At 28.2% G+C, this 12,617-nt stretch overlaps 2 protein-coding genes across 3 annotated transcripts in view; one reads left to right on the forward strand and one right to left on the reverse strand.

Moving 5' to 3' along the window:
* Nucleotides 1-190: 190 nt before the first annotated feature.
* Nucleotides 191-8,445, forward strand: LOC105201131 (venom protease). The gene is made up of 7 exons (XM_011169029.3): nucleotides 191-2,333; nucleotides 3,297-3,386; nucleotides 4,522-4,851; nucleotides 5,319-5,621; nucleotides 6,230-6,331; nucleotides 7,575-7,723; nucleotides 8,072-8,445. The coding sequence occupies exons 2-7, from the start codon at nucleotides 3,320-3,322 to the stop codon at nucleotides 8,231-8,233; spliced, it is 1,113 nt and encodes a 370-aa protein (XP_011167331.2). The 5' UTR covers nucleotides 191-2,333; nucleotides 3,297-3,319; the 3' UTR covers nucleotides 8,234-8,445.
* Nucleotides 8,446-10,505: 2,060 nt separating this feature from the next.
* The window catches only part of LOC105201129 (nuclear receptor subfamily 2 group E member 1), a 29,628-nt gene continuing 27,516 nt past the window's right edge, over nucleotides 10,506-12,617 (reverse strand). For both annotated transcript variants that reach the window (XM_026132878.2, XM_011169027.3), the window contains exon 9: nucleotides 10,506-12,463. In XM_026132878.2, the coding sequence (XP_025988663.1) occupies nucleotides 12,210-12,463 (254 nt within the window). In that variant the 3' untranslated portion in view covers nucleotides 10,506-12,209. The remainder of the gene's footprint in view (nucleotides 12,464-12,617) is intronic.

Genomic DNA, 12,617 nt, shown 5'->3' on the forward strand with positions numbered 1-12,617 from the left:
AAAGTTATTTTATAATATTATGCTGTGTTTATTAATAAACTGTTCATAAATTTGTATACATTGTACCATTGATTTGATTATATTTGTAATCAACGGAGATTTAAGACTCTTTATATTACGTTAAGGCAGTGATTATTATTGAGGTTCTTTTGTATTTTTAAAAATATTTTTAAATTATTTTACTTATTTTTTTTTTCTGTTTTTTTTTGCATTGATATACTCTCAATTATTTGTAAAACACACATATTATTTTAAATTATAATGACTTTTTAAGATTGATTTATTTCTATTTGATTGCCGATTTGTGAATACCGTAGAAATGTAAAAAATTTGTAATAAACTTTGAACGCACATATTTCATTTTAATTAAAATCATAAATTTATTCTACAGTTTTCATTCATGCATACAAGTTTGTTTATATTTTGATAAAATCATTTTTTCTATCATTTATATGTATAAAGAGGCGTCTCTCAACTATCGTACGGTTTTAATATCGTATTCTGATAAAATAAAATAAAATGGAATAAAAAATTCTGATATAAAAATATCAATGCTACAATAGTTTTTTAATTATAATCGATCAAAGATAACCAGCTTTTTTTTAATTTATCTCGTATTTTTGGTATGCTTAGAATGTTTTTCCCTCATTTTTTTACACTAATAAATTACATAAATATACTGTGTAATAAAATCGTTTAATGTTATGCTTGACTCTTAACACTAGAACCGCGGCTGCGGTCAAAATCACCGTTTCAATCGTAGTTACATAAACGATAAAATAAAGGCAATTTATTATTTTTAAATGTCCGCTTAATACCTGAGCATGTATCTGATAATTATTGTTAAAATTATAATAAATTAAACGTTAATTTTTAATGAACGGTTAACCTCTGCCGCGATTTTACGTAGAGATTTTACCGCGATTCTAGTGATTACTTTGTTTAATTAAATCCACTGAAAATTATTCTACTACTCACGTATGCAATGTCGATTAATGAGTTAATAATATAAAAAGGATTCGTAACACCAAGGTAAAAAATGTCCTTGAATATATCTATATTATTACTATGTGCGCACAAGATGCGAGTTCAATCGCAGCTCTTTTAATACGGTACATCAGCTCGTACGTGGAATAACTCACTGATGATCATTAAAGATACGTCATTAAACTATCATGCGTCATATATGTACGTATTATGATCGTATAAATGATTGCTTCCGAAGCGTAAAATTCCAGAAAAACAAATCTGAGTTGACATTGAAAAAATAATACTATAGAGCATTGAAAAGGTCATCACGATTATCTGCTAGTTCAGTGGTGATTGTGATTTTTCCCAATGACTCATGCGCAGCATTTGACGGGACTTTTTGATATTCCACGATTCTCTGACAAAGAGGAGTCCGTTACATTTCAGCGATTCATATATGTAGTTCGATGATAGTTATATAATATTTAAAGTGATTTATTGCAAATGTGAAACGGAAAATATTTCTCTTCCTATTAATAAGAAAGATGTGTTCTAAATAAAAACCTAAAATTAATTTGTCCGTTTAATTGTGAATAACATTCTGCAGATTTTATCAGCCATCGTAAGGGCAATAGACGTAACTACTGGATAAGTAGATATAAGTAGAGCAGGCAATTATATGGTGTACAATCTCACGTAATATAGTATAACAAATAATTTACTAATTGTAATGCTTTAACATTGCAATTAGTAAGCTATTATAATTTATATTAGTTTTGATATTATAATAGTTCATAATTATCTAAAAAATTAATTAATAAAAACCTGCAAATAAATGTGCATTTGCGTGATTGTACAAAAGTAAACTAACTAAAAAGGATAAAAAATAACGCTAATTGCAGTTGCCACGACGAGAGCAATTAGGAAAAGCAATCGCGAATGACGCTTTTCATTAATCAGCACAATGGATATTTTATTCTACTATTTATTTAGAATGTATACAAACTATAAGAACTATTTAATATTAAAATATTTATATGGAAACAAAGGCCATTACATTATTTGGATCAGTTTATATTGAAATATACGCTTTCTTTGACCTCTATCAATCGACATGCAAACACTCATTTTAACAGTTTTTGGATAGCTCGCATAACATTATATTTGCATGACTAAATATGCGGAAGAATCTCTCACCTTAACACGCATACAATTAAATCCTAGTTCTGGACTGTTAACCGATTGCTTCATCGTTCTTTATAAAGTGAATGCGTCGGAGCGGAACAATTCAGTAATCCGCTGACGGTGTTGTTCATCGCTAAGACCCCATATGGAAATTCTGTCTAGGCTGTAAACTGGGCCAGGTTAGCTATCCTTACTTTGTTTGAAGCCCAAGTTAGAACATCTATCTTGGCTCGACTTTGGATTGTCACGCTTTTCTTTTAGGGCCTGTATTGCTTTTCAAACTTGGGCCAATACAAAAATTTGAGTCTGAGCCTGTTTTTCTTTTAGTTTTTGGTTTAGTTTTTCTTTTAATTAAAGAATTTTTTTTTAGTCTTTTTTAACAGATCTTACTATCTTTATAGCTTATATCTGTATTTACTGTTTCGCATATAAGATTTTATTTCATTAATTACAATTAGATATTATTTTACAATTTTTGAAAACGCGTCGCCTGGATTCGAACCTAAGATCTTCGGAACCATAATCTAACACGCTGACACTGAGCTAATCGTACATTTGTAATAGTGTTAATAAAAAGTTATATTTGAACTAAAGCTGATTTGAACAGGAAGAAAGGCCACACATCGATAGCAAACATGTTTCTATGTAGAGAACACACTCGTCATATTTCAAAATAAAATTTACATAAATAATTAAGCAAAACTGCGTCTAAACATACGCAAGATATTCTTACGTATCGTGATTATAGATAAATGATTAAGAAATTATACATGACAGTAACTTTTATTAAACATTACAAAGAAGTATGAGGCAACTTATCGATTATCTATTGCATAAATTAGATGTAAATTCTGTGTGATTACATCTACGTAATATACTAGCGACACTCAACTGTACATCTTATTAAAAATGATTTATTGTTGTGTGATTTATTTTTGTTATATTTTCCGCGAACATAAGTGTTAATGAATCCAAAAAATTTACAAAAGTGGAATTATATCGCATTAGTTTAATTAATAAATATACAAAACATATTGCTTATATATTTAATGATTCAATTGTTGAATCTTTAAATTGTTAAATTTATAATTTATTCATTAAATATTTCCGTCAACATTGGAATAATACATTTGCATTTTTAGGATACCTAGACAAGTGATTCACAATGTGGACTATTATATTAGTATTCATCGGTTTGCTGTGTGCATTGATATCGTCGACGCATTCTCAAGGTATGCTTTTTATCATCTTTCCAAAACCGCAAATTTTATTACAATCTCGTCAGAAGCTTCGTTTAGATTTTTCTTGAAAGAGAATTCATTACGTCAAAACGTCATTAAAAAAAATGCGCTCAGCTTTATAAATATGCACTTTCAGTGTACCTATATATAATCCTTTTGCGCGTTTTCTTAATCTTTGGAATGTTTAAAACATTTATAGTATTGCTAAATACACTTTACGATAGAACAAGATGCTTAAATAAACTAATTTTTCCATGTTACGATACTTACATAATACTGGTATTATTATTAATAATAATGCCTCGATTGCCATGGAATGATATCTTTTCAAATAAACTGGATCAATTTATCACGTAATGGAACTTTTTTGTCTCATATATGTAATGAGATATGTAATAAAACTATTTCTAACAAGAAAATTACGACATTAATATATATAAGAATTGTCTGACAACACTACCAAGGCCAAATCTTTCAAATCAAGAGAACAAGTTTAATTATGTAATGTGACCATTGGTGGAGATCGGTCTTTAAGACATTCTATGTCTTCTTCGTAGAGAGAGATTCAATACTTCTTAGAAAAAAATGTCATTATAAGTAAAGAGAATCGGGATTACTATCGATTGATTTGCAAGCGATCGTAGTTAGCATGATGTAAATGACGCTTTGATGTAAAAGTTGAAATTTCAATAAAAAAATTTATTTGTTCCATACATTGGAAAGAAGATAACTCGTAGAAAACTAAAAATTTGAATTAAACATAATAATTTAATAGAAAAAGTTTCATTAATTAATTATATGACTATAACATAGTCGGAGCAAGGAAAATAAAATGGTCAATTTTATTTGAAGATGAAAATTATATATTCCTAATAAATATAATTAGTATTGATGTTCCTAAAAATGTTTGTTTTTAAGCAGCAGGTTTACATCAAAGAGGTCATTTTTACAAGACATAATAAATTAATAAGCTCACAATTATGAGTTCTTTATTATGAGCAAAGATTCTTGAAACACCGACATGTATTTTAATAAAAATAAAAAAAGTACGAAAATCATTTTGACATAGTTCCAAGAAATTTATTAGATGCGTTATTAAAATTCCTTTAAATTCGAATTTTGACAGGTACATGCCAAAATCTGCAAGAACAATTCGGTATTTGCATCAATATCAAATCGTGTCCGATTTTGCTTAATCTCTTGAAAGAGAACCCTGGAGATCCACAAGTAGGCAATTTCCTCCGTGCTTCCGTTTGCAGCTATCAAGATAAGGATCCCTGGGTTTGCTGTCCATCCAGTGTCAATAGAGGAAATATAAGTACGAACTATGGCTTGGAAGGCGATCGAGGTCGTAAAGAAATCACGAACACACCATACGGTCCTTTGTACCCGCCTGACTGTGGATTCAGTAATGCAACATTTTCCAGACTCCTCGATGGCGAGCCAGCCTCGTTAGGTACGAAAGCTTTTTGCATTATGAAGTATTTGATGTTTCTCAATTGCTAGTCAAATAATCATCTTGGAATTCTGATGTCTCTTCCAAGAAAAATTTATCTCAATTTATTGCAAAAAATTTAATCTGCTTTCTTGTTTTTGGAACATTTTGCAGAAGTATTTTTTTCTATTCTGTATTTTTTTGTTCGTAAAAATGTTAAAACGTTTTCTTGCATTATAAACAATTAGAAGTAAAAGCTTCTATCAATAAATTAATCTTAAGAAATGTAAATAAAATGTAAAAATATATTCTACATTGTATTTTTAACATATCTTGATAGAATTTTAAAAATCGAAGCTTAATAATTAAAATATTGGTATTAATTTATGGAAACAATGTTTAAAATGACTTATTGTTAGATCAGTGTTAATTATTGTCCCAACATTTGATTGTTGCAACTGTCGAGTAACAGTCATTTAATTTTATAGGTACCTGGCCTTGGATAACCGCTCTCGGATACAGAAACTCGAAAAATCCAAATGTTCCGAAATGGCTTTGTGGCGGCGTCTTGATTTCCAGTCGACACGTGCTTACCGCCGCACATTGCGTTTATGAACGAACAGATTTATACAAAGTACGCATTGGTGACTTGGATCTCAACGACGATTACGACGGAGCAACCCCGTTTGAGGACTTCATCGAAAGAAAGACAGTACATCCCCAGTATAATCCCGAGATTTACACGAACGATGTAGCAGTTCTGAAAACGTCGCACGAAGTACCCTTTACGTGTAAGTTTCTTCTTTGGTTCTATTTTATCTTCGTAATTATGTAATTGTTTTTATAAAAAAATAAAAAACGAGAATTCTTCATAAATTTGGCAAAATTGCAATATAAAAATCTCTAAATGGCAAAATTTGATTGGCATAAGTTTAAGAAGTAAAAATTAATAAAATATATTTGACAAAATAACTCTAATAATAAAATAAAATAAACATAAATAACAATTTCTTAATATTTCTTAGAGATTGATTATTCATTTTCAATCTTTTGCAGTACGTTGTTTTTATTATCTTTATACTGTGAATTTTAATGGATGTATTATCACTTCTTGTAGATAAAAATTAAAAAATACAAAAATTACAAAAAAAAATTATCATTCTTTCTATTGTTTTTAAATGAAGCTGGTATAATTACATTATTTAGATAAGCCCTTAGAGTTTAGTTTCTATTTTTTATAAACGTATAAAATACATTAAAATAGATTTAAAAAATTATATGTGTTAATACGATAATCTTTAAATCTTTAGATGTATACTTTAAGATATTATTTTCTGAATAATTTTTCGGATTTTTCTTGTCGCAAAGTTATAAGTTGATTTGCTTTGTGAACTTTCAGCAATGGTGCGTCCTATTTGTCTTCCAGTGGATGATTATTGGAGATACAGAAATTTAGAGAATACCCATCCTTTGATTGCTGGATGGGGATCTGTTTATTTTCGTAAGTAATGTATGACTTAGTTTTCAATTAATATTTTATGTAAAGCATACTGGATATTCATTAATAATATGCATATAATATATAATTGTGTTATACAAAACATAAATAATTTATTATTTATCTATAGTGTTTGTTGAAAAAATTAATTCTAAAACTTTAATTCCTATTTTTAATATCTAATTTCCTCCATTGTGCGCAAAACTTTAAATTATCTGGGTTTGTTTGATGAGTTTTGAGCTTATAATAATAAAATACTTATATTTTTGAGATGAAAATAAACGCAAAATCGGTTTTATTTTTAATACAATTTTCTTGTAGCTCGATACACTTTGTTTATTTTTTCTAATCTTTTCATTCCGTCAGCCAAGTAGATTTGGTCCAATCCTGTAAAATACTCGTTTACGGCATTAATTACTTCATTATTGGTCGCAAATTTTTTTCTCCCAGCCTCACATTCAAGAGCTTTATATTCAAGAACAAAAAAATTGCAGAAAATTTGATCAGGCGAAGAGGGAAGGTGGAAAATCAATTCGAAGCGTAACGTTTAGCTGTGTTATGTCGAATGTGTTTGTGATTCAATGGTAGCAAACACGGCATTTATCACGTGATTAGCTTTCTCATACTCAAATCTTTATGTAATATTTTGAACGCGCATTCAGAAAATGTGCCTGCAGCATCTGTAACTTCTTTAATCTTAAGTATTCGATCATTCATATTTGATGAACTTTATCGACCATTTCTTTAGTCGTTACAGTATTTGGGCAACTCGGATGCTCATTATTAATTAAACCCATTTATATGATTGTTTAAATTCGGCAAATTTTAATCATTGAAAACAAAGAAACAGTATCACCGTCCAATAGATCCAACTCGGTTTTGTTGGGACTATTTGTTGGGATTTCCCTTTTAAATTCAACACGAAACGATATTCGATTTTTTCTATCATTGAAAAATATACTAATACGTGTTCTACAACTTGACTGTCAAAATAAAGCTAATCGTATATGAGTGAAAATTTCAGAGTAGAAAAAATTAGAAAAGGAAATAAAAAAAAACTGTATTAAAAAGATGCATTTTATACTTTACAACAATTTCTGACCGGTAATGTCATTTTTATATTTAGACTATTAAAACTTATCAAATTTAATTTACGTAAGTTATATCTAATTATTTGATTTGATCATAAATACTTTAATATCATTCTACAAAATAAAGTTTTGCTATTATTATTTTTATGTTTCAGGTGGACCATCAAGTAGTCGACTTTTGCAGGCACAATTTCCTATACGTACGCAAGAAGAATGTAAATATGCCTATCGGAACTTGCCGATGTTGATTGACGACCGCGTTTTATGCGCTGGATATGCTCGAGGTGGAAATGAGACATGTCTGGTGAGAGAAAAGGAATAATTAAATTATAAAAATAACAAATTAATTAAAATAAATTATTAAAATTTATAAAATTTGCTCTCTTTTTTAAATAATTTAATAAATAACAATTATTAAATTATCATAAAGTCTTGATTTATGCGCACATATACTATATATTTTAACTAATTGATCATGTTTTCATTATTTATTTAATGATGTTAATGACATACAACAAAAAACTGAACTTGTAATAAATACAATTCAACTGTTTTTAAAACTAAGATTTAAAAAGAAAAAATAATTTTCAGCAATTTGCTACATAAATATATATGTTTTATTAATATGTTTATGATACAAAATGATTTTCAGGGTGACACTGGTGGTCCACTAATGAATGTTAATCTTCAAATTCAACATACGTTTTACGTTATTGGAGTATCATATGGTTTCAAGTGCAATGAATTAGGTTTTCCAAATATATATTCAAAGATTTCAGCTTTCCTAGATTTCATCACAAATCAACTGGTGTAGATAATTTTCTCATAAAGAAATTGAAGCCTTTCAATAATATTTTATATAAATTTTGGAAATTATATGCTTTTATTAAAGCATGAATAGTCTTGCTTTTGTTTTGTAAATAAAATAAATTACATTGTTATAATATTAATTTATTATTCACCTGAAGTAATAAAATACACTTCAACTATTTAATAAAATACAAGTAGAAATTTTTCAAATTAATCAAGTAAAATCTTTTTATAAATCAAAAACTTTTGTTATCTTTTAAATTAATCGTTACATTATTTAATCTATACCACAAAATATGTATAATTATATAACACTGCACAAACAATAAAATTAATAAAAAATTAATTAATTTAATCAAAATAAAAATAATTAATTTATTTGGAAAATCAAGTATATTATAATAGACTTTCATCTAGCATCATAATAGTATATCTATAGAAATGTGTATGCGCGCGCGCGTGTGTGCGTGTGTGTGTAAATATAAGATCACAATATTACATTAAAAAAAAGTGTTGCAACCTGGTGCAACCTTTTATTGACCGACTGTATAGTCGTGGACAGTATAATTGCGACACTTTTTTTCGATGATTTTTGTAACGATGATTTTTGTAACACAGTCTAATCACCGAACGATTGATTCTTACTTATGGATCTAACTAGTTACGTTCATCAGCTCTATGAGCAAGACTAAGTTCTGAAACTCATCAAAAAAAAAGTATCGCAACTATATTGTTCACGACTGTACATCACGCGGACTTTCAGTATACCCGCGCGATTGACTAAAGCAGCTGTCATTAATGAAGCGTTTAATGAATTATAGTTGCAGTCGGTAAGAGTCATTTCTCATGGTAAAAGATAAAACACAATTCATTCTTGTATATATGTATAATATATACCAGAGTGATTATGTGTGTATCCACACATCAGAATGAATTTTATAGTTGCAATTGGTAAATCATCTCTTATGGTAAAACTTTGACACAGGAATAAAATTTTTGTTGCATATACTTTTCAATTAAAAACTTGACTAATTATTCTAATAATTGTTTTTTAACAATTTTAATATACTTTAAAATAGTTATTTAGATTTAATCGCGCGTCTGTGTCTGTAAATCACGCATGCTATAAATTAGTAATCATATGACAGGTGACTATCTAAACATAATTCTTCTGATTGAGTTTAATCTTTCTCTCTCCAAAATTAAAGAAGAAGAGGCTATTATGGCTACTGTCGACAATATTGTTACCTCTATTGTTACCCTATGATTACCTCCGTCGTTAGGTGATATATATTTTAATAAGTGCTTATGGAATTATTTTTTTAGTGATGCTAATATGCTAATATATAATAATTGACAATTGTTATAAAGCATTTTTACTTTCAAACTTTTTCAAGGTACACCTTCAATTACACACACACATACTTTTTTCATTATTCTTAAACTTGAATGTATTATCACACGAAGGTACATACACTCGAGTGTTTTTTTTTTGTTATTTAACTTTTTGTTTGGCTATACACATTTCGAGATATACAAAGTTAAAGCAATAATATAGAATTTTGTTAATATGAATTTTTAAACGAAATTTTGATATTGAAATGTTTCTTCGATAAATCGATTGTCATTTTAGAGAACGGTGTTTAGAAACATTAGAGACATCATTTTGTGCTTGTTATTTAATGTTAAACAGGGATAAAATGATATTTCTAATAAAATTTCTAATGGTATTTCTAAAGTTTCTGAACGCAGAAAGATTCTAAATCAGGAAAATTTTAAACAATGGAAAATTAAAAATACATAATTTTATAACAAGGTATTGTGTTTCTTTTAAACTAAACTAATTTTTTTTAATTATTTTTATAAATAGCCATATTATAACCACCTTTTTTTCCTCCACCAATTATGCAGTGCATTAGATTTATAAATTATATTTTTATAAATTACGTCCTAAATAATAAATATTTCATTATTTTGAGTCTAAAATCTGTCAAACAACACTTTGACAAATACAATTGTTTAGGTTTCAATAAAAAATGTTAATTATGAACAAAGTTTAGTAATTATAAACAAGTTCAATAAAATAAAAATGGGTGTCATATTACCCTCTTCTCTACAACTTAAAATAATAATAATTTTAAATAATTATTTTACTTAACTTTTTGGAATTTTCTTGCTAAAATATTTTAATTCGCGAATTTTGGGATTTGCCTTATACATATGTATATAATGTATATTCGTTCTGTATATTATGTATGAGGTAACATACATTAGAATGTAATAAAAGATCTCTTCTTGATTTAATACCGACAAAGTTTAATACATTAGAATGAAATATTACAGACGTATATTTGTATCGAGACATTTCTAATACAGAATAAAGCTTATCCTGTATACTATAACGTATCTTTTATGTAAGTGAATAACAAATTTAATAATTCTTCTAACAAAAGAATGATGTGAATATAACAATTATATTATGGAGTACAACTTCATTTTATAATACATTTTTTATCCGCTTTTGTTGTTATTCGTGATAAGAATTTTGTACTTTATTCGTACAAATCTTATAAATAAACATTATTTTTTGCCAAAGCATATAAAAAAATTAGAGCACCATTATTATACCACACTTTTTACATTAGTATACCACACTTTTTTTTTTACTGTCATAATTGTGTCGCAATACTTCCATTGCCTACGTTATTTTTATTATATAACTTAACTTTACGCTGACGCAATACATATGTGATATTTATTTCACGCAGTATTATTATTTAACAAATTGAATTCATACAATAATTCTTTACTCAAGGGGAATCACAGAGAGGACATATGGTACATTATAGACTCTCAATTATTTCCTCGAGTACAATTTTCGAAACGGTTTTACATTCAATTATGTACTCCGTCTAGTACTTCTATGAAATATTTTAAAGATGCATGGTTAGAAAATAGTTATCATATCCCAAATAACACATACGAAGTATAATAATAGGTTACTACAATTTTACAAAAACAAGTATAATACAGAAGATAAATGTTCATTTTTATTGAGTGTAAGATTTCTGGGATCTACATCTGAAGCTCGAATATGCAACAAAAAGCTTATGTAAGTTTATTACTTCTTCCGACAATTTGTAATCATCGGGATACATGGATTGCCGTAAATGCTCCATGTAAAAATTTAATTTTGACGTCCTTCTTTATTTGGACTATACAAAAAAGAAAAACGAACTGTTCGATATGTATAAGTAATTACGTAACCTTTCAATTTACTCACAGATGCGATAGCGTAAATACTGAATAACAGTATAAGGGCCTTTGTAAGAGTAGAATGCCCAGTGTAGTGTTAATGCACGTGTTAATTATTTTTCACATTTTGTTAAATATATTTGGGCATTGTATTTTTACCCAAATATAAAACTACATTATAAAATAATGTAATGTAATAAAAAAGTGCATAAATTTTCTCTCGAGCATGTTTATTACAAATAAAAATATTAATAGAAGCAATTAAATGCAAATGTATTTTCACAAAAAGTTCAATTTTATCTTATTTATTTGATCAAAAATAAAGTAAAAATAATTTAAATATTTCAAGTAACAAGCACAATCAATGGAAAAATCAGACACTTTACAATAACTTTTTATGAAAATAACCGACAAAAAAAGCGTTATTTCTTTAACAGTAATGGTGTAAAAATCTCATTTCCTAATGGTTTAATGATTTGATTAAATAGTAAACACATTCGATTTTCCACGTTGAATATCAACGCTATATGATCGTAAGGGCGAATCAGCAAAGAAAGGAAATTTGTAGGAGGGGGGGGGGCTCACTATAGATATCGAAATCTTTTATTCTATTCTGCCGTTTCTACACATGAGAGAGTCGAACGAGTTTGGAAAAGCTGCGAACTCGTTGTGGTCCTGATATTTACGATGTGTATAGAGCGTATGTACGATATGCAAAATTCGTTTCAGTTGATGTACTTTTCCATTTGATACATGTCGACTAGCAAGCGTGAAATTGGTATTTCCCCGATGGTTTCGTGAAAGAACAAACGTTCGACGGTTTTGGAAGAGACACACCTTAGATATCCGACTAGAATCATCAACCTCCCGATTCTACCGGGCTGCTGCGGATACCGTGACCTCGTATAATCCACTAAAATACGTTGTGCTTGATCCTGCAGTATTTCAATGGGCTGGATTGCGTGCAGGCCCACTGTCTCTGTGGTTTACAAAGAAAGATCAGACGATATGTAATTGATAAGTGAGATAGAATCAATTTAAATGATTATGACACAAAAGTAAATGCGATCAAGAATGATGTGATTAGTTATTATCGTTTAACGATTTCAAGAAATTATTTTAAAGAATAATAT

The sequence above is a fragment of the Solenopsis invicta genome, chromosome 1 (assembly GCF_016802725.1).
Source record: "Solenopsis invicta isolate M01_SB chromosome 1, UNIL_Sinv_3.0, whole genome shotgun sequence".
NCBI classification, from domain to species: domain Eukaryota; kingdom Metazoa; phylum Arthropoda; class Insecta; order Hymenoptera; family Formicidae; genus Solenopsis; species Solenopsis invicta.

What these genes read in the sequence shown, in the direction of transcription:
- LOC105201131 (XM_011169029.3), top strand. Translation starts at nt 3,320, where the DNA reads ATGTGGACTATTATATTAGTATTCATCGGTTTGCTGTGTGCATTGATA. An exon ending in TGGCGAGCCAGCCTCGTTAG is followed by an intron (nt 4,852 to 5,318) that starts GTACGAAAGCTT and finishes TTAATTTTATAG; the next exon opens with GTACCTGGCCTTGGATAACC. An exon ending in ATGGGGATCTGTTTATTTTC is followed by an intron (nt 6,332 to 7,574) that starts GTAAGTAATGTA and finishes TTTATGTTTCAG; the next exon opens with GTGGACCATCAAGTAGTCGA.